The sequence below is a fragment of the Diospyros lotus genome, chromosome 10 (assembly GCF_014633365.1).
Source record: "Diospyros lotus cultivar Yz01 chromosome 10, ASM1463336v1, whole genome shotgun sequence".
NCBI lineage: Eukaryota > Viridiplantae > Streptophyta > Magnoliopsida > Ericales > Ebenaceae > Diospyros > Diospyros lotus.
In genome coordinates, this window is record NC_068347.1 from 30617648 (window position 1) to 30641265 (window position 23618).

The following is a 23618-nucleotide window of genomic DNA, read 5'->3' on the forward strand; positions in this document are numbered from 1 at the left end:
CTTATTTGTTTTAATTTTGTTTTTGTTTATCGTTTCTGTTGATTCATTGAATCTGTTCTTAAGATCAAACTCATGAGTGTGTGAGATTGTGTGGCATAATTTCTGTCCAAGAAAACTGTTCCAGTGACCTAACATTAACCTTTTGTCAACTACATTATGCAAACGGACGATCGGACGGATGTTTTCATCATTTCCTTAATTTATAGGAGAGTGAAGCTGACGAAACTGGAAAGTCCAACAATTATTAAAGCGTGATATAATTCACCATGTTGAATTTAAAATACCACTGGGAATCAAAGTCAAGACCTCAACAAGGAATATCTCAAAGCACATCCTAATCCATGATAGAGAGTCAAATAATGCACAAACCGAATTGGACTTAAATCACCACAAAAAAAAAAAAAAGAAAAAGAAAAGACACGAATCGATGCTTAAGAGATTGTTTGGCTTAGCGATTTGACCGCTTATAAGCTGCATAAGCAGCATATAAGCTAGATAGTGTTTTATGTTTAAGTGTTTGGCAACCACATGTAGCGTAAAGCTACACAACTTAAAAGCGGTTATAATAGCATTTTGCAAAAGTTGGTACCCCCAGCTTTTGCAAAAAACGCTACTAAGTTAACCGATTAAAGTACCAATTTGCCCTCAAATATTTTACATATTTACATACTTGTCCCTCTATTACCGTTGCATCTTCTCCTCCCTTCTCTCTTCTGCCATTTTCATCTTCTTTTTGGTTCGCCAACCGTCGTCGCCCATCTAGGCCGTCGCAAGCTGCCTCCTTACGGTGGGTCGCGCCATCATTGCTCCTGCAATAGATCTGTTACGGTGGGTCGCGTCATCACTGCTCCTGCAACAGATCTGTTACGGTGGGTCGCGCCATCTGCAACAGATCTGCCGTCGCAAATGCCATCACCCCCTCGCTTGGACCGCCGCTGCCCCCATCTCCTCCGCCCCAATCGCAATGCCCGCTACCGTTGCCACCATCATCTCCTCTGCGCCAATCACTGCGTGTATGTATATATTATATATATATAACAATAGTTATATGTATATATATAACATATATAATATATATAATAATATTGTATTAATATATGTTTAATAATTATGTATAATTTATTAATATTTAATGATAAAATTTTACATCATTTAACACCATGTCTATTTTAGTCTTTTTATCAAGTTTTGATAACTTATCAGCTATTCCAAACCAAACACATAACTAATAATTGATAGCTTAAAAGCACATCTCCCCAAATACATTATCAACTTAAACACTACAACAACAACATATCCAGCTGTTATTCCACTATGTGGGGTTGGCTACATGAATTCTAGACTTTTATGTGGGTTACATCCCAACAGATAGTTTGTCTAGAATTCATATTTGGATCCGACTAGGTTTTACGCTGGTTGTCGGCTACCTAACGCAACCCTCCTTCTTTATCCGGGCTTGGGACCGACAAGTGGATAATATCTCCTGGCAGAGTAATGATGAAATGAAGTTTGAACCATCTTCACATGGAGAAGTTTCATGAGATGGTGGTGGGTGGTGAATGAAGATAATTGATATAGTTGTGTTCCATCACTTAGTTGATATGGTGAAACCAACAAGTACAATATGGAAACACAACATATATCAACTTAAACACTATCTAACTTTTAACATAAAAGTTAAATAACTTAAAAGCTATTGATAAAAATGCTAAGCCTGTAACAGCCTCTAAAAATCAATCGTAAAGCATCCAAAACCTAAATCCATTGAATGATGGTCTGAATTAAGCCAAGATAAGCTTCATTTAGTGAAATAAGCTAGAAAAAATCAATACAAGTGCAATCACGCAAACCAGATCCAGAAACAGCGCAAGTCGCCATGAATAGCAGAAGAGCTAAAATGGAAAAAAAGAACGGGTTATACACACTGAAGAGACCTGTATTTTTGCTGATTTTGAGCTCGAATTTCGGCTTGGTACTTGGTCTTGCAGGTGTCCAGAGGGTAGAGCACAGTGGTGCTCACCAGCGCTCCAATGGCTCCCGATGTTGCTTCTGATAACGATTCAAGACCAAACTCCATGATTCACTCTTTCTTGGCACTCTGTAGTTGCAGTTGCGAAGGGAGATTGAAGACCTGGAAAGTGGTGAAAAGCCGAACGGAGAGATGTTAAAAGTTGTGGAGAGTTTCAGATTAAGAACATGTAATCGTATTGGTATTGGGTTTTGGAATTCGACCTTCGTCTGTCTGCTCCTGATAATGCCTCTCCCTCTTCCGCCACGGCCGACGAGACGTCCACGAAAGGGACAAAATGATATATCTTTACGACGTCTTATGAAAAAATATTAAAAAATACAATTAAAAAGACGAATAATATTTTTTTTATAATACTAATACTAATTATTATTATCTTAAAATTAGTTAAGTGTTCGAGATAAAAGAAAATTCTATAAAAGCCCGACAGACTTACAGGCTGATTATTGAAATGGGGCAAAAAGATAATTTTGCCCCCACGTCCTGCTCTCTCCTTCCCCTTCCATGGATTTACCCTGCCCCTGTTGCTCTTGTCTTCCTTGCCATGGCTGTTGCCGTCGCCTCGTTGTCTTCACCTCGCCTTTATTGTTGCCATCGCCTCGTCTCGCCTTATCGATTATCAATCAGGCAGGCACGACGGCAACGACCATGGCAAGAGAGACAAGAGCAGCATAGTGGGGTAAAATCATCTTTTTACCCCCTTTTTGTGAGTCGCTCGATAGGCCCGTCGAACCTCTGTAGAACGACTTAAGATAAAATATATTTACGGTATATTATTTTTTATTAAAAACATTTTTATTAATGTATTATAATTTATAATATTTTATTGATTAATAAAGTAATTTTATTTAAAAATAAAATACAATATTTAAGTAACTATTAGCATTAATATTTTTTCTTATTTTTATTTCTGGCCATAAATGTTTAATTTTATTTTTAGTTTTCATTATTCTTTTCTGTTAAGCACTTGTTAAAAAAATTTAAACATATTATTTAACAATTATAACATATATTTTTTAATTTATTGTCCAATCACACCTCTCCCCTACAATTCGACTTGTCACCTGACTTTTAACTTTTAAGCCATTGGAAGACGCAATGGCATCAACGTTGCAAGAATTCAAACGAGTCGTTAAGTGCAAAGAATTCAAACAGAATGGGCAAAATGGACAATTAAGAATACTGTACGCATTCAACGTCTATTTCCCGATTTATTTATTTTTGAAAAATAACGACTCTGCATTACTTTCCCCCCTCCAAATCTCTCCCCACTGTGTAAGGCGAAATGCAACTGTTCTTCAAACCCTAGTATTAGTAATCTAATCTCCCTGAGGTTCCAAATCTCGTGATCCCGAACGCCAATGCAAGACCTCATCGGTTCGGTTCGTCGGTCATTGGTGTTCAAGCCCTCCGGCGTCGGCGACGATGGTGGCGGACTCGGACTCGGAGGCTTTGTCGAGAAGATCGGCTCCAGCATTCGGAAATCGCGAATTGGACTCTTCTCCAAGCCGCAGCTCCCGGCGCTGCCTCCGGTCGCTAGAGCTGAAGCCACCAGAATTAAGAAGGACGACGCGCCGCCGATCCGGTGGAGGAAAGGTGAATTGATCGGTTGCGGAGCATTTGGAAGGGTTTACATGGGAATGAATCTCGATTCTGGAGAGCTTCTCGCCGTCAAGCAGGTTCGTTTTTATGCTTCTGTGTCAATTTTTCGAAACGATTTTGGTGTGTTCCACGTCGTAACAAATGGCGTTGATCATTTTCGTAGGTTTCAATTGCTGCCAACAGTGTTTCGAGAGAGAAAACACAGGTTAGAGTTCAGACTTCTTGATGTCCAATTGCTTGTTTTATTCACACTTCCAACTGACATGAAATATGTTTGTGATTCGTACAACCTCTCTATGGAGAACTGCCTTTGGCATGTAATCTTTAAATTCTAACTTTAGCTTTGAAGATTTTTGCTTCGGTTGATTTACATAAGTTTTTTTATTTTGATTTTTTCTTCAAATATAACTTTCTTAACTTTTTTTGACCCCTTCTTTGTGTTTGAATTTGCTAATAGGCCCACATTAGAGAGTTGGAGGAAGAAGTGAAGCTTCTTAAGAATCTCTCACATCCAAACATTGTTGTAAGTAGTTAATTTGTATTCTTACTGAAGTGGTGGTTGCAGAATTTGTCTAACTGTTATTTTTTGTTAAGAGATACTTGGGAACTGCAAGAGAAGAGGAATCACTGAATATTTGTTGGAATTTGTTCCGGGTGGATCTATCTCATCCCTTCTGGGAAAATTTGGTTCGTTCCCTGAGTCTGTAAGTGACTGACGCTTATTAATGAGTTGCAAAGTTGCTCCAATTTTGCATATGCTAAGCTGAGTATAAGAAGGCACATGAATAGCTTTTTGCCCTAAGGATTTAACTTAATATTTTCTTTTTAGAAGATTGAAGTTTCCTTTCATATCAGTTTCCCGAGTAGGATAAGAGAATGCAAGCAAAACAAGTAATTAATAACTTGAATTCTTTTCTTTTAGACTTTGACATTTGAGATTTTTTATTTGAAATTTCTTATGTATTTGTTACTCTGAGCAGGTTATAAGAATGTACACAAAACAATTATTGTTGGGGTTGGAATACCTTCACAAAAATGGAATTATGCATAGGGACATCAAGGTATTTCACCTTCTTGTGAATGGTACTTACCAAGAATAAACCTGTCTGTTTATCCATCTTTATTGGTGGGTGCACCATGCATTCTTGCTAATTGGCATGCATGTCTGACATGTCTTCTAGGGAGCAAACATCCTTGTTGATAATAAAGGATGCATAAAACTTGCAGACTTTGGTGCATCAAAGAAAGTTGTTGAACTGGTATGAATTGTTTCCGTTGTATTCATTTTTGACTTCTTTTTCTAGTGATTTCCTTATTTCTTTCCAAGGTTATATACTTTTGAAATAATCCGTACCCAATGCATGCATTTTGCTGTAGGTTACTATGACTGGTGCGAAATCAATGAAGGGTACTCCTTATTGGATGGCTCCTGAAGTCATTCTTCAAACAGGGCATAGTTTGTGAGTACATTAATAAGTCTATGCTTGTAGTGAAGCACTTTTACCTTCTGTCTTTCTGTTTGAGTCACAAATTTCTATTTGTATAAATGGAATGCTATCTAAAACTCATCCTAATGGATTAAAATGGTATTCTGATGAGAAATTTGAATTTCTAAAATTAGGATTTAGGTTTTGTTTAAATTTTGGAGATGAGACAAAAGAATGAGCGAATACTAAACTCAAGATATGGAGAAACACTTTAGAATATAAATGTTTTAATTTAAGTAGATTGAAAATTGAATGTATAGAATGCAACTTTTGTAAAAATACAAGTGTAGTTGATGTTATGGTAAAACTTGAAGATTGAGTTATTCCAAGAAAATATCTGTTCAAATATCTTGAATCAAGCATAAAAAAAGATGGGGAGATAAATGAAGATGTCATTCATATAATTCGAGCAAGATGGTTAAAATGAAAACTTGCATCCAACGTTTTATGTGGAAGTAACATTCAATTGAAGACAAAAAGGAAAATTCCATAAGATAATTGTAAGGCCAACTTCATTGTATGGCATAGAATGTTGGATAGTAAAGCATTGACATGCACAAGATATCAACTTAACAGAGATGAGGATGTTATGAATGAGGTGCCATTATACAAGAAAGGATAAAAGTAGAAATGATATTATTCATCGTAAGGTCGAAGTGGCTCCTACTAAAGATAAGATGCGTGACATACAATAGGATGATCTAATCATGTAAGAAGAAGATGAATTGTAATACCCCAAGAGCCTAGAGAAAGGTAATATATATCGAGGATATGTAAAGAATGAAACAATACCAGCTGGATACCTTTTGGGCTGAATGTAAGCAAAGAACTCCCGGGTTAACCGTGTTTGAGCTGGGGAAGCTCAAGAATGGGTGACCCCCTGTGAAGTTCACGTAGGCCTATCAGGGTAAGTTGTTCCGATCCTTCTTATTGTGGAGAAGCTCAAGGATGGGTGACCCCCTGGAAGTTCTCGTAGGCTTATCATGGTAAGTTGTTTCGGTCCTTCTTATCGCTCGATGCAGGATGTTACAGGTGGTATCAGAGCTGACCCCTGAGTCTCTGAGCGCGGTGGTGGGGCAAACCTCAACGATGACGCTAAGTCCCTAAGGGGGGTGCGTGTAGACACCTTAGGCGAATCCCACATCGGCCATGCGAAAGGGGGAGATCTGGGACCGGTTGTAACGTCGCATGACGAGGATGTCATGTGCTCAAGGGGGGGAGAATGTAATACCCCAAGAGCCTAGAGAAGGGTAGTATATATCGAGTATAAGTAAGGAATGAAACAATACCAATTGGATACATTTTGGGCTGAATGTAGGCAAGAAACTCCCGGGTTAAACGTGTTTGAGCTAGGGAAGCTCAATGATAGGTGACCCCCTGGGAAGTTCACGTAGACCCATTAGAATAAGTTGTTTCGGTCCTTCCTATCGATGCAGGATGTTACATGAATAAACTACTCTTATGAGGAGAGTAGATGAAACCCTACAAGAAAAGATAAAAGTAGAAATGAGGTTATGTCATAACCTAGATGAGTTAGGAGCAGTTGTAGTTATTTTTTATTTAGTCGTTATTTATAGTTATGAATTAGGAGTAGTTGGGTGTAATGGAGTAGTTGAAGTGGTAACTGTTGGTTAGTTATAATTGTTGGATAGCTTTATATATAAAAAGCTATGTAAATAGTTCAGGAGGATATCAAATCAGAATATATCAGAATTCAAGTTCTCTATTTTCTCTTCAATTCTCTCCCTACTTTCTCTCTGTTTCTCTCTTATTTCTCTACTTCTCTCTATTATTTTGTCTATTTCCTTCTCATTTCTTTTTATTTCTCCCTCTCTGTCAATTCAATTTTCGAAGAAAACCATAGTTAGGATTGGGTTCCTGACAAGTGGTATTTGAGTAGTCGATTCTTGGCTATGGTTCAAAGTTAATTTTGAAGAATTTGAACTGTGTAGATAGCTGAATGAACTCTTGAAAAAATGCAGTCGCTAGAGAAAATATTCAAGGAAAAATTCAATAAAAAGATAGACAACTTAATGATTATAATTTTAAAGAGGTTTTAGGTTAGCTTATCAGTGGAATTTCTTTCAAGTTCCATTGTAGAACCAATTAGAGCAAGCACTGGAATCCTACCTAATGCTTCCAGTTTGCAAGAAGCTGATGAATTACTTGCACTGAATTAGGCAATTTCGACTGAAAGATCATTCATATGTGAGGAAACTGGTGTCGAAGTCCTTCCTCAGATTTCTAACTTGCAAGAAGCTGCAAAACATTTTGAATTGGATGCCAAGAAAGGAATGGAAGTTGCAAGAAAAATCATTACAACACCCTTGGAGGAGATATCTATTGAAGATGAACCTTTGGTGTGTGCAAGCCAACAAGAAGCAAAAGATGCTATGACGTTGGGAAGGTTACGATTGCATCAACTTTGGATTTTGAAGATTTCAAGTATGCTATTCTTGGAAGAGTAGGTACCCCTTAAATACCTGATGCCAATGCAAAGCTAGTAATTGAGGATTTACTGGATAAAGCCAGAGAGGAGGAAAAAAGAAGTTAAAATTTGTCCACGGGCAAAAGACTTTGTTGATCTTTTAGGCACCATTAAGGAAATCACTAGAAAGAACAGTCTAAGAAGAATGAATCAGATAGTGAAAGCAGAGATTGGATGAAGAAACGATGGCTAGTTATTGGATTTCTTAGGGAAGGGAATGTCACGATCTAGATGAATTAGGAGCAGTTGAAGTTATTTTTTATTCAGTTGTTATTTACAGTTATGAACTAGTAGTGGAAGTGGTAACTGTTGGATAGCTTTATATATAAAAAGCTATGCCATAGTTTGGGAGGATATCAAATCAGAATATATCAGAATTCAAGTTCTCTCTTTCCTCTTCAATTCTCTCCCTGCTTTCTCTTTGTTTCTCCCTCATTACTTTGCTTCCCTCTAATATTTTGTTTGTTTTCCCCCTCATTTCTTTCTATTTCTCCATTTGTCATGAGGTTGGAGTGGCTCCTATTGAAAATAAGCTGCATGAGACATGATCAAGGTGGTTTGATCGTGTAAGACGAAGGCAAATAGAGACTTTTGTAAGGACAGTGGATGGAGTAGAACAAATATTTAGAAAAAAGATGTAGGAAAAAAGAAAACTTGGTGGAGACTTTAAGTATGATATGAATTAGAAGGGCACAATGACAAAATAGAAATGACTGAAGATTTAGCATTCGTGTGGTTGTAATTTGAAAATTCTTATCTTATAACTAGGCATTAGATGATGTAATAAGAATTTAAGTAGTTGATTTGGGGTAAGATTATAGATTCCTCTCTGTTCTGAAACCTCCGCATCTCTCTTGGGTTTCCCTCTCCCTCTCTATTTCTCCTTCTTCTTCCCCTTTCACTTCTCCATTTATTTTCTTCTTCTCTACAATTTTCTGCAATCTTCCTTGCTGTCCTGCATCAGTTTTGGTATCAAAGCAAATGCCAATCCATAGCTTCCATCAATTTCAAAACTGCCACCATTACAACAACCAACACTCCATCAGTTTTCCATCATTATAACAACAAACATGAACATTTTGGATGAGATTTATCAAAAAAACGATTTTGATGTGAAATTTGAATTTTTCATATTAGAATCTAGGTTTTGTTTAATTATTGAAATTTAGATTTAATAGCTTTTATTTATTTTTTAGATTTTTATGACTAGTCTACTAGTTCTTCCATAAGATCATCCACCCTTCTACCTGGATATGTTTAGCTAGTTCATCCATTATTAATGCAAATAGATGAGGGCTTAATGCAGATCCTTGATGTAATCCTATTGTAATTGAAAAAACCCTAGTATCTTCCTACATGTTCTTGCGCATATTTCCACATGTTTCTGCTCCATGATAGATGTCTACTAATCTGTTTGTAAGTGTTTGGACATATTTCTTCTTTAAAACCCTATATAAGACTTCTCTAGGAATTGTCAAAAACTTATATACCATATGTAAATCCTTTTGTTTATATCTATGCCTTTTCATTAAGTGCATATTTCTTTCATTGTTGATCTACTAGGCACAAAATCAAATTGGTTTTCTGATGCCTTGGTTTCTTCTTAATCCTTGTTAGCTTTCGTTGTTGATCTACCATGCATGAAACCAAATTGGTTTTCCAACATCTTTGGTTTCTCTCCTCATTCTTGTTCAATCACTATATCTCAAAGTTTTGCAGCGTGGCTCATTAGCTTAATTCCTCTATAATTTCCACAACTTTGAACAATTCCTTTATTCTTGTAAATAGGGACTGAACTACTCTTCCTGAACAATTCCTTTATTCAAGGATCACGTTACATAATTTAATTAACCAAAAAAATGCCTTTTCTCCCATACATTTCCATACTTTTATTTGTATATTATCTAGTCCAATTGCTTTACAATTCTTTATCTTTCTTATTGCTTGTTTTATTTCATTTGGACATATATGTCTACACAACATGTAATTTCTATCTTCTTCGAAGTTTTACTAAGCTGCCTGGACATAACACTTGTTTCTCCACCTTCATTAAATAACTTCAAGAAGTACTCCATCCTTCTCTCCACCTCATTGAATAACTAATAAACCCAAGAAAGATTACATGATCACAAAAACATTACTTGTATATGTCACGACCCAAAATCAGAGGCCATGACTAGCACCAACCCCTAAGGAGCTATATGCTCCAATAGGAGATGGTAAGCCTTACCATTTTCAAAACCTGCTGACATTAAAACATTTCAAATAAGTTATAATCCAATTCCATTACTCTAATAGAAACTAAAGTGCCCTCTGCTCCATATTCATCATGTAATTACAATAATTCACAATTTACCAACTCACAAAAAGAATGGAACCTTAACTTCCCAATGCATAATTCCTATGAGATGAGGTGTATGTACTGTAACTGGAGCGGGTCTAAGGCATATGTAATGGAATCGTTACGACGACTCTTACTGTCAAAATTGATGCACAACCTACAAAATCTAAATATTAAGGGGTAATCAACCACACGCGTCAACATTCACAGTCCGTAATATCATGAGTCAGTCTTCCCAAATGAAAATTTTAAGGAAATGCAATCAACCACACGTGTCAATATGCACAGATTAGACAAGATGGACTCTACTTTCCCAAATGCAGATAAAGAATGAATTCATGCATAGTATATGGAATATCAGGATAATGGAAGATATGAATGTAACAATTATTACCATAATACAATTCACCCACTCACCGTGATATGCAAGATTTGGAAATCCCTCAAACGCCTCTTAACTGAGGCACGTCAAAATCACCTATCAAAATTATCAAATTACATAAGAATTAAATAAATAGAAAATTAAGTCACCTAAGTTTGGACCAAAACCCGAAGACTGCCACAACTAAGTCCGACCCAAAACAGTCTATACCAGCCACCACGACCAATAGTCGTCGATGACCACTGTCGGCGGCCAGTAACCATCGTTGGCCGGAGGTTTCTACGATCCGAGCCTACCATTAGAATCGCCAAGTCAAGGAAGTTAATATATCTAAAAATGGGCTAGATCTAACATCTGGATTTTATAGATCTAATTTTCAATTTTTCGAACAGATTTTAAACACACTGCCAGTCGCAGTCGGCCACTACGACCAGCATTTTCCTACAATCCAAGGTGACCACTCAACACCCTTACCCTTCGACCAACATACCCAAAAACCAGCAAAATCTAACGGCTAAATCTTTGTAAATCTAAGTTTAAAGTCTCTGCTAATCCAACCCACGCGGATATACATATATATATCACAATTTTTATGTTGAAAATAGGGCTGATGAAGCTAAAGGACTTACCTTCTTATAGATCGGGACTACTTTCAAGGTGAAAATTCGGTTGGATTTCACGGAATTAGTGCTCTTGGAAGAGAATGAGAGAGGGAGAAAGAGAGAGAGCTAGTAACATGAAGAACAGAAGGGGGAAAAGCTGGGAGCCCTAGGGCTTTTATATGGTCATATGGGCCTAGCTCCCCCCCTCCCCCTTTGGGCCTTCTCAAAATAAGGCCCAAGGGATGGACTTTACAATTTCACCCCCTTATAGAAAAATTTGTCCTTGAATTTTGACTATAACCCAACAAATAGGGGTATTTTTCCTTCATGGCGACTTTTGATTCCCATGTGGCCTCATCTTCTCTGTGGTTTTGCCAAACCATCTTTACGGAGACAATATCCTTGTTTTGAAGCCTTCTTACTTGCCTGTCAATAATGAGTTCTGGCTGCTCCTCATAACTAAGATCCTTATCTATTTGTACTATCTCAATAGTTGGTGGTGGAAGGACTTGATATGGATCAGGTTCATGCTTTCCTCAACATCGACACATGGAACACTGAGTGGATACTTGTAAAGGCAGGAGGAAGATCCAATCGGTATGCTACAGCACCCACTTGGTCCAATATCTCAAATGGGCCTATATACATAGGGCTAAGCTTGCCCTTCTTACCAAATCTCATCACCCCTTTCATGGATGACACCTTGAGATATATTCTATCCCCAACTGCAAATTCCAAGGGATGCCTACGATGATCCACATAGGACTTTTGTCTACTCTGGGTTGCTAACAACCTTTCCCTGAGGGTGGAATGATGTGCTAAAGTTCAATTTCGTCCCTAGTGCCTTTTGGAACTCTCTCCAGAATCGAGCGGTAAACTGAGGCTCTCGATCAAAGATAATGGATAGTGGAACTTCGTGCAACTTAACCACATAATCTATGTATTTTTTAACATACTGAGGTACTGTATAGCTGGTGTTTACAGGTATGAATAGGACGCTCTTAGTCAATCTATCTACAACTGTCCATATGGAGTTGCTACCCTTCCTGGATGTCGGTAATCCTACGACGAAATCCATGGTGAGTCTCTCCCACTTCCATTCAGGGATTGGTATCTTTTGAATCTCTCCACTCGGCTTTTGATGCTCCGCTTTCACTTGCAGAAATATTGTGCACCGACTTACGAATTTTGCCACATCCTCCTTCAACTTATTCCACCAATACAAGGTCTTTATATTCCAATACATTTTGTTTGCATCAAGGTGTATGGTGTATATCGAATGATGTCCTCTCTTAGCACAAGCTGCCTTAGGCTATCCACATCAGGAACGCGTAAGTGCGCCCCGCATCTTAAAACCTCTTCAGAGTTCACCATGAACTCCTTAGCCTTGCCTTCACTAACCTTACCTTTACGGGCTACATCCATCAACTTGGCCAATGATGGATCCCTAGATTAAGCCGCCTTAATTTCCTCAACTTGCCTAGGTGGATCTCCATCCACCTCTTCTGCCTTAAGTTTAAATCCTTTTACTCGAATATAGATTTTAGACTCTTATGATCGGTATAGATCTCACAGATTTGACCATATAGATAGTGTCACCATAACTTAAGGGCGAACACCACTGCTGCCATCTTGAGATCGTGGGTGGGGTAGTTTTGCTCATGCCTCTTCAGCTGCCTTGAGTCATAGGCAATGACTCGACCATATTGCATTAAGACACAACCAAGTCCAATCCTATAGACATTGCAAAAAATGACATAGCCACCTTTCCCTGAAGGTAAGGCTAACATTGGAGCTGTAGTCAGACTCTCCTTGAGTCTTACGAAGCTCCTCTCACACGTATCAGACCACTCAAACCTAACATTCTTTTGTGTCAAATGGGTCAATGGGGAGGCTATCTTTGAAAAATCCTTCACAAATCTACGATAGTAACTGGCTAAGCCTAGGAAGCTACGTATCTCACTAGCTGAACTAAGCCTAGACCACTTTTCCATGACCTTAATCTTCTTAGGGTCCACCCTGATATGCCCTCCTTGGACGCCACATGGCTCAAAACCGCTATGCTATCCAACCAAAACTCACACTTCGAGAATTTAGCCTATAGCTTATGCTCTCGCAAAGTTTGTAGCACTATCCTAAGGTGTTGTCCGTGCTCCTTGTGGCGTCTCGAGTAAATCAATATATCGTCTATAAATCTGATGACAAAACGATCAAGGTACGGTCTAAATACCCTGTTCATTAGATCCATAAATGTCACTGGGGCATTCGTAAGACCAAAGGACATTATTAAAAACTCAGTACCTGTAACAGGTCCTAAAGGCAGTCTTAGGGATGTCATCTCCCCTAATACGAAGCTGGTGATAACCCAATCCAAGGTCGATCTTTGAAAAACATTGCGATCCTTGCAATTGGTCAAATAAGTCATCTATACAAGGTAATGGGTATTTGTTTCTAATAGTGGGCTTGTTGCCTAGAGTCAATACAAAGCCTCATGGTTCCGTCTTTCTTCTTTACAAAGAGCACAGGTGCTCCCCATGGTAAGGTAATGGGTAATGGGTATTTGTTTCTAATAGTGGCCTTGTTCAACTACCTATAGTCAATACAAAGCCTCATGGTTCCGTCTTTCTTCTCTACAAAGAGCACATGTGCTTCCCATGGTGAGGTACTTGGGCATATGAAGCCCTTGTCTAAAAGGTCTTGGATTTGTACCTTAAGTTCCTTTAGCTCAGTTGGAGCCATACGGCATGGAGGTATCAAAATCAATCGAGTCTCTGGAGCTAAATCTATACAAAACTCTATATCCCGTTCCCAAAGTAATCCTAACAAATCTTTGGGAAATACATTCGAATACTCCCTCACTATGGGCACCTGCCCTAACTTACCTTTTGACTCTTAAGTCTCCCGTACCAAAGCTAGGAACGCCTGACACCCCTCATTCATTAGATCTCTCACCTCTAAAACGGATATAATGTTCTTAGCCACAGGGGGTTGATCCCATTGAAGGCAAAATCGATCTCCAATAGGAGGGTCAAAAGACACATTCTTTTGCCTACAATCTAAGGTGACATGACAAGAGGCTAACCAATCCATTCCTAAGATACTATCAAATCCCATATCACTTAACAAGATTAAGTCAGCTATCGTGTTTCGCCCAACCATGGTGATTGCATAACCTTGATACACCATGTCCACTACCAAAGGGTTCCCTGTAGGGGTAGCTACCATCATAGGTCGCTCTAGAGAGGAAGGTCCTATACCTAGACGTAGGGCAAAGTACCGATACCTATACCTAGCACGAACAACACCTTAGGATAGTGCTACAAACTTTGCGAGAGCATAAGCTATATACTAAATTCTAGAAGTGAGAGTTTTGGTTGGATAGCGTAGTGTTTTCGAGCCATGTGGTGTCCAAAGAGGGCATCAGGGTGGACCCTAAGAAGATTAAGGTCGTGAAAAAGTGGCCTAGGCTTAGTTCAGCTAGTGGTGTCCAAGGAGAGTCTAACTACGACTCCGATGTTAGCCTTACTTTCAGGGAAAAGTGGTTATGTCATTTTTTGTAATGCCTCTAGGATTAAACTTGGTTGTGTCTTGATGCAACATGGTCGAGTCATTGCCTATGTCTCAAGGCAACTAAAGAGGCATTAGCAAAACTACCTCACCCACGATCTCTAGATGAGACCTGCAAGGTCTATACTAACTATGAGAGTCTAAAATATATATTCAAGTAAAAAGATTTAAACCTAAGGCAGAGGAGGTGGATGGAGCTCCTCAAGAATTATGACTGCACCATACTACCACCCAGACAAAACTAATGTAGTAGCGGACGCCCTAAGTAGGAAGTCGATGGGCAATTTAGCCTACATTGTCGAGGTTAGGAGACCTCTAATACGTGAACTGCATAGTTTGGAAGCGAGCGTTATGTGTTTTGGGTTGGGCGATATGGACGTGTTCTTAGCTCATGTCCAACTTCGTTCCACTTTGGTCGAGGAAATTAAGGTGGCTCAGTCTAGAGATCCATCCTTGGCCAAGTTGATGGATGTAGCCCGTAAAGGTAAGGTTAGCGAAGACGAAGACAAGGTTAAGGAGTTCATGGTGGACTCTGAAGGGGTTTTAAGGTGCGGGGCGTGTTTATGCGTTCCTGATGTGGATGGCCTAAGGTGTGCTGAGAGAGGCACATCATTCGATATACACCATACACCCTAGTGCAAACAAAATGTACCGAGATATAAGGATCTTGTATTGGTGGAATAAGTTGAAAGAGGATGTGGCAAAGTTCGTAAGTCGGTGCGCAGTGTGTCACCATGGATTTCGTCATAGGATTACCGACATCCAGGAAGGGTAGCAACTCTATATAGGTAGTTGTAGATAAATTGACCAAGAGCTCCCTATTCATACCTGTAAACACTAGCTATATAGTACCTCAATATGTTCAAAAATACCTAAATTATGTGGTTAGGTTGCACGGAATTCCACTATCCATTATCTCTGATCGAGGGCCTTAGTTTACCGCTCGATTCTGGAGAGAGTTCTAAAAGGCACTAGGAATGGAATTGAACTTTAGCACAACATTCCACCCTTAGACTGATGGACAATCTAAGCGGACTATTCAAACCCTGGAAGACATGCTTAGAGTATGTGTCATGAATTTCGGGAGTGATTGGGAGAAGAACCTACCGTTAGTCAAATTCGCATATAACAACAAGCTTACTAGTATCCAAATGGCCCCATATGAAGCCCTGTACGGCAGGCGTTGTAAAACTCCAATGGGATGGTTTGAGGTAGATGAGGTTCAATTGGTAGGGCCAGCCAAAGTCCACGAGACAATGGAGCACATCCGGTTAATCAGGGAAAGGTTGTTAGCAACCCAGAGTAGACAAAAGTCCTATGCGGATCGCCATAGGCATCCCTTGGAATTTGCAGTTGGAGAGAGAGTATGTCAAGGTGTCACCCATGAAAGGGGTGATGAGTTTTGGCAAGAAGGGCAAGCTTAGCCCTAGGTACATAGGCCCATTTGAGATATTGGACTGATTGGGTGCTGTAACATACCGATTGAATCTTCCTCCGCCTTTGCGAGTATCCACTCGATGTTCCATGTGTCGATGCTGAGGAAGCATGAACCCGATTCATATTAAGTCCTACCACCAACCATTAAGATAGTGCAGATAGATAAGGATCTTAGTTATAAGGAGCGGTCAGAACACATCATTGACAGGCAAGTAAGAAGGCTTTGAAACAAGAATATTGTCTTTGTAAAAGTGATTTTGCAAAACCACACAAAAGATGAGGCCACGTGGGAATCAGAAGTCGTCATGAAGGAAAAATACCCCTATTTATTGAACACTTAGGTTATAGTCAAAATTTGAAGACGAATTTTTCCATAAGGGGGGTGAGATTGTAAAGCTCAGCCCTTGAGCCTTATTTTGAGAAGGCCCAAAGGGGGGGGGGGGGGGGAGCCAAGCCCATATGGCCATATAAAAGCAATAGAGCTCCCAGCTTTTCCCCCTTCTATTCTTCCCGTTACCAGCTCTCTCTCTCTCTCTTCCAAGAGCATCGATTCCGTGAAATCCAATCGTTAGATCTTGAATCCGACCGTATTTTCACTGTGAAAGTAGCCCTGATCTACAAGAAGGTTAGTTCTTTAGCTTCATCAACCCTATTTTCAGCATAAAAATCGTGATATATATATGTATAGATGCGCGTGGGTTGGGTTGGCCGAGACTTTAACTTAGATCTACAAAGATCTAGCCGTTCAATCTTGTTGGTTTTAGGGTATGTTGGTCACCCCCGATCTACAAAAGGGTGTTGAGTCATCGCCTTTGATCGTCAGAAAATGCCGGTCATGGTGGCCAGCGGCGACTGGCAGTGTGTTTCAAATCTAGCCGAAAAATTAAAAATTAGATCTTCAAAAATCCAGTTGTTAGATCTAGTCATTTTTAGATATATTAACCTTTTTGGCTTGGCGGTTCTAATGGTGGGCTCGAATCGTAGAAACCTCCGACCTGTGGTGGTTACCAGCAGTGGTCGGCGGCGGCTACTGGTGGCTGGTATAGATTGTTTTGGGTCGGGCTTAGTTGTGGCAGCCTTCGGGTTTGGTCCAAGCTTAAGTGACTTAATTTTCTATTTATTTAATTCTTATGTAATTTGATTTGATAATTTTGATAGGTGATTTTGACGCGCCCCAGCCAAGAGACGTTTGAGAGACTTCCAAATCTTGCATATCACAGTGAGTGGGTGAATTGTATTATGATGGTAATTGTTGCATTCATATCTTCCATTATCTTGGTATTCTATATAGTATGCATGAATTCATTCTTTATCTGCATTTGGGAAAGTAGAGTCCATCTTGTCTGATCTGCGCATATTGACATGTGTGGTTAATTGCATTTCCCTAAAATTTCATTTGGGAAGACTATGACTCATGATATTGCGGACTGTGAATGTTGATACTTATATGGGATATATATTGCATGCGACACTTATTATTGTTAAATGATAGTATGAAATGTGTGTTAAATGGAGAAATAGTTAGAACCCTATATTGCTAACCACGAAAAGAGTTAGTCGTTGGTGCACCGTGTATACATGTGGGTGAGAGTACAATCCACCTTTTGTTGGCAAGAGTACAGTCCGCCATCCATGTTTATATTCAATGAGAGTACAGTCCACCCCAAGAGAATGGAATATGTGAATTTTGGTTCTAAATGGTTAACTCCTAGATGTGCATGTTTATTCGTCATCATCTATTATGTTATTATATATATTGAGCTTGACATGGCATGGAGATTAATTTGTTGCATTGATTATGCTTTCCCCTATTATAATGCTTTTTACCCCTCACTAAGCCGGTGGTTGGCTTAATATTTCAGATTTTATAGGTTGGCATCAATTTTGACGGTAAGAGTCGTCATAACGATTCTATTACATATGTTCTAGACACGCTTCGATTACAGTACATACACCTCATCTCATGGGAATTGTGCATTGGGAAGTTAAGGTTTCATTCTTTTTGTGAGTTGGTAAATTGTGAAGGCTTACCATCTCCTGTTGGAACATATAGCTCCTTAGGGGTTGGGGCCGGTCACTGCCTCTGATTTTGGGTTGTGACACTAAGGCTTCCAGCCTGCAATCAGTAAACCTTAAAATTGACAAAATACACCAAACCACTAAAACATGATAAAATGTGAAGAATTAAGTCAAATGTATTTCTTCAATTTTAGTTATCAATATTATTGTTTTAGGACTTGAATATTTAATGTCTAAAACATGCTATGTTAAATTATATATGAATATTTAATGTCTAAACATGCCATGTTAAATTATATAATTGTCCTCTTCTATTGCGCCCTTTCAATGTTCTGCATCATCTAGGACTGTTTGTTTCATTCACTTGTCTCCCACTCTGTCCTCTCTGACTTGCTCAAACATTTCTTGCAAGCAACACCCTCACTTTCACCAGCATAATAAATATTTGCTATCTTTCCACTAAAAACACCTGTATACACTATACTTGCTGCACACTTTACGTTGTGATCATTCAAGGTTAGTTTTTTGATATCAACATTTCCAGCTCTGCTGACATATGGAGTGTTGGATGTACGGTAATTGAGATGGCTACTGGAAAGCCTCCTTGGAGCCAGCAGTATCAAGAGGTACTTAAAGATATAATCTTTTTTTATATTCAAAATAAAAGTTTTTGTATTCACTAAAATATCTCAGTAAGGTGTACTTTTTTTTATGAACTACAGAAATTGTGTGTGTGTGTGTTTTTTTTTCCTTTTTACAGGTTGCTGCACTCTTTCATATAGGGACAACTAAATCTCATCCTCCAATCCCTGAGCACCTCTCCACTGAGGCAAAAGATTTTCTGTTAAAATGTTTGCAGAAGTAAGTTCACCATGTTTACCATCTTCTGTTTACTTGACTGTGTGCTTTCGTTTTTTATTAAACCCTTGAGGAAAGTACTAATGGCCACTTGATCTATTGTTGGAATTTGGTGATATAGAAAATTTTCAAGTGTTTTCATTTCTTTATGTTGTCCTTGTATGTCCAAATTGTGGTGGCAGGGAGCCAAACTTAAGGCCTGCTGCATCAGATTTGCTGCAGGTACCTTAATTTACGAACTGCTAATACATTAAGCTACACCTATGCATACGAACATAAATACTGGCTACATTTGAATGAAGGATTCTTGCCTTTGATGGTCTGAGATTTTTTAGGGAGTAAAATTTTTGTCACTGTTTATTTTATAAATAATTTTTGTCTGCATCTAAATTTTGGACCGGAATTGCAGCATCCATTTGTTACTGGGGAGTGTCTGGATACTTCTTATGCATTGCGCGCTTTAGTTCTGGTAAGTGTAACTGCATGGACCTTACAAAATTTCATGATTAAGCTTCCTCCCCTCTTGCCTTGACCCTTGTTTTCCTGTCTTATTATCTACAATTGTCAGGAAAATTGTGAGAAACGGATGGCATCACCTGAGGTGAACCTTAATGAAGTGTGAGTGTTTCCTTTAAATGATTTTGGATGCTTTCAAGATATATTGTTGTTTGTACCATACTATTATCATGTCAAGGCTGCATTCATGCTCTAGCATGGATGCTGGTATCAGGAACAATAGCATGCCATTGAAGGATGTCTGCAGTAGTTTGAGGTGTTCTACTATATATCCTGAGAAGTCCACACGACTAGGACCAATGTGGGGATGTAGCAATTGTGATGATGACTTGTGTCAGATAGATAATGAGGATGATCTTGTGCTAGGAGCATCAGTGAAGTTGGATTCCACTTTACTTTCTGATGATTTCAATAAGGTAATGTCTGTTTATGCCCTCTGGCAAGTACTATGTTCTTTATTGCATAGCAATCTATAACAAGCAAATGATCTTTGTCTCTGCTAATTTAGAGTTTCAATCCTATGTCTGAGCCCAACGATGATTGGCCATGCAAGTTTGATGGAAGTCCAGAGTTGGAGAGGAGTGGATCAAACTCATCAACTTCTCAAATAGTTGACAAGGCTGCTGACAGTCCTGGAGTTTCTGGTTGTTCCGACAATGATTTTACATTTCCTAGGTGTCCCTTGGTAACTGACGATGACGATGAAGTTACTGAGTCAAAAATTAGATCATTCCTTGTTGAAAAGGTGCTATTGCTTGTCACTTACCACTTGCACCTGTTTTCAAATTGGAAAATAAACAAGGAGGCCTGAAATTTTATTCTCTTTCACTCTTATAATTTGCTTTAGGCTTTAGACTTGAAGAAGTTGCAAACACCTCTCTATGAAGAGTTCTACAACTCTTTGAATGCAGCGGGTTCAGCAAGTGCTACAGGGATAGAAATTGAGAACAAAGAAAATTTTACAATTAATTTGAACTTGCCTGCTAAAAGCAGGTCACCTAACTGGGTGCCTAGCAGGAGACTTTCTGCAGCTGCTGATGTTGCCTACACTGCTAGATCTGGAACTCGTTCCCAAATGTCAAATATTGGTACTGAAAGTGGTCAAACTCTGCTCAAAGTGCAACCATCTAAGCCTACTAGTCCGAAGTTGATTAGTCCAAGGTCTGCGCATTGATGTCTGATGCTTGCTTATTTATGTTTCCTTTCATGGACTGGACCATTTTTTCTTATGCACCATAAAAATTGATTTTCTTTTTTGGCAGTGCAAGCTTCTCTGATAGACAAAGAATATGGGAAAAAGAGCTTTATGAAGAGCTTGAAAGAAAACGAGGTAAGTTCATTTTTCCTGCTAATAGAGCAAAAGTAAAATCTATTGTGTTTATTTTGGATGTACTGGTCTTTAGGACATCTCATTTTCTGCCATACCTCCAGCTTATTGAATCATAGATCCTGGGACATCCAATAAGACACGTAATTAGATCTGGTTGATTTAGTGAACTGCACTTAGATGAGAGGCCACTCCTTTTATAGGCTGTAGTGAATCATTGCTCAACATGAAAACTTCTTTGGCAATCTAGGACACAGCATTTCAATGAGTTTTTGTACTCAATCTCTACTTCATTTGCATGCTGCAGGGTTACACTTTTCATATTTATCTTCAGTTTTGTATGAATAAATGCAGTAATAGGTAATATTGCACCGGTGGTGAAAAAAATTGGCTGCTTCCCTGACTGGCAGGAAGTGGTAGTCCCTTTATTATCTTGTCTAATTGATAGTGTAGCTATCAATTATCCCAAAGGTGAATGATGGCATATGAGCTGATCTTTGAGATGCGCAGTATTCATGCATCCATACATATATATGTACGCTGTACATTTGGATCTATTAGCCATTTTCCTCATATTGAAGTGCAGATATTGGAAGAGAACCTCGTATAAAACAAAAATGTTGTACAGAAGGAAAGGAAAACCCCTCCCTGTATATTAGGTTTTCTTATTCCTTTCACAGTTATGGGTAAATTGTGAAAAGTACAACTACGATAACCTATACATTTGCATAAAAATAGATTGTTTTCTGAAACATGACAGTTTAAATTGCACATTGCAGAGATGATGCGCCAAGCAGGTGTGGCGAAGACATCACCCCAGAAAGACCGTATAGCGAGTCGGCAAAAAGATCGGTCGAGGTTTGCATTTGCGGGTAAACAAACGCATGTTTTAGATCCTTCATAGAAATCACTGACAGCTCAACTTTGAATACCATATATCAATATATCATCCCTTTTGAGAGCATATCAGTATAAACCCCCATCCCGTTGGAGGTGAGGAAGAAGGTCGGGTATGAAGGATCGGATCGATTAGATTTGCATACCAGCCAAGCATAATTGCATAGAGATCTGTCCATACTTGTCAGGGAAAATCTGCTTCGGTGTGTTGTTATGTGGTTGGGTTTGATGATGGTGGTGTCCGATAATATGTAGGCAGTGGCCGCCTTAGCCAAATCTGCATGAACTCTTGGTAATGAAAACCAACAGTAAAAACCATGCAGATATATGGTCTGTTGATGCCTCTGTCTATTTCTCTTGTAAGCAAGGTTTATTCTTTTCTCCCTTCTTTTTCTCTGGAATGTATTTTTATTGCAAATTCTGAAGCATTAAAGAAGTGTATTTTGTTTGATTTCACCAAGCACTCTTTTGTGTCATTTCCAAGAAGCAGGTTTTACTTGTCATGTGCATATGGTATGCTTTTTTTGTTTTTTGATATACTTGTAATTGACAATAATAGTTTTTAGAGTAAAATATAGAATGCATCTACCAGGTTCAAATATATGAAGAATTCTTCACATTTTAAAAATGACACTATTAGTACTATTTAAAAGTTGTATTAGATTGTTCCTTGCTATTATAGAATGTGAGATACTTTGATGATTTGATATATATACGTACATGAATTTCTTAAGGTCTATTTAATAAAAGGAATTTAGTGTAATTTATAAAATGTGAGAGGATATACATCATGGTAAATAATGAAATTTTACAGGTCTTGAAGTGTAAGTTACTTAAATTTTTATATTATTCACATTAAGAACTAAAATTTTAGACAACAAATATGAAATTATTAGGTAATTGAACTAAAAATATAAGTTTTTGCACGATTTTCTTTTAAAAATAATATTATTCATTTAGATTGAAGATGGATTTCTAGTTTAGGTAGTGTTTTTTTATTGGGTAATAAAAGGTACAAAATAATATTTGCACATTTTTATTACCCAATAAAAAGGTGCGATCTAAATCTCCAGATGAATAAGAGTACTCTTCTTTTAAATGATTATGTCTACGAATTGAGTGATCTCAAAGATTTTAACACGTATTTTTTTTTTGCTAGTAATCTCTTCTAACACTTGAATCTTGAAAATGATTCTATTTATTTATTTACATTTCTCATAAAGTCTAGACAAAAGATGGAGATCATGTTTGTTAGTTGGGAATCAACTTAATAACAATAATCATATGTCATGATTGTAAACAAGAGCTTTTTATCAAGTATTTGACGAGATTTTATATGGGTCTAGGGTACTAAACAGTCTTAAGACTGATGATAGGCCGACAATTTGCAAAGTTGTACATAACTTCATTCATGAGGTTGGGAAAGGATTGGAAAGTCAGGAAAAGGGAATCATTGAGTTGAGATAACAAGTGGGAGGAGCAAAGCAGCCCTGTGAGAAATCCTCATGTTTCCCCTGGGACATGCATGATGCAACCCCTCCAGCCAGACTTCCCGGCAAGAAAATCGCCAGAATCCCGGAAAAATTCCGTCTGTTTCTTATGAAAAGAAAAGCCCAGTCAGTCTACAAGGAAATGATTTGGGTTGTTGGCAAGGGGATTCAAAAGAATGCTGGGCTTTCTGGTGGCTTTATATGGATATGATGCATGGGAGAAAGTGGGATTTCCATAAAGGAAGAAGACAGCGGAGTGGGAGGCTGTATGTATGGAATGCCTTTGCATGGCATAGAGGGCTGCATTTTGCGCTTGTGATGGATCATGAAGTGGCAATCTTTTTCCCTCTTTTGCAGTCAAAAGGAGATTATAGTCATCATGATGGAGATTACTGGAGAAATATCGTTTGATTCATGAGGGAATATCCCATGGCTGCTATCTTTTTAGCAAGAAACTAGGATTATAATAATAATATAATAATAATAGATCCTTCTAGAGTATCAAGCCATAGAATAAAAATAATATATATATATGATATAATACAAAAAAAGGTGGGACATAATTTAAAAGAGATA

The 23618-nt window shown here is 38.4% G+C and overlaps 1 protein-coding gene across 1 annotated transcript; it reads left to right on the top strand.

Annotated features, from left to right (window-relative positions):
* Nucleotides 1-3155: 3155 nt before the first annotated feature.
* On the top strand, nt 3156-22015 carry LOC127812117 (mitogen-activated protein kinase kinase kinase NPK1). The gene is given in 18 exon segments (XM_052352447.1): nt 3156-3708; nt 3795-3836; nt 4089-4154; nt 4226-4262; nt 4265-4335; nt 4612-4692; nt 4813-4890; nt 5009-5091; nt 18499-18580; nt 18715-18815; nt 18995-19034; nt 19222-19281; nt 19381-19430; nt 19543-19744; nt 19837-20073; nt 20176-20489; nt 20591-20658; nt 21435-22015. Coding segments are annotated over 18 exon segments (2055 nt in total). The 5' UTR covers nt 3156-3390; the 3' UTR covers nt 21560-22015.
* The last annotated feature ends 1603 nt before the right edge of the window (nt 22016-23618 follow it).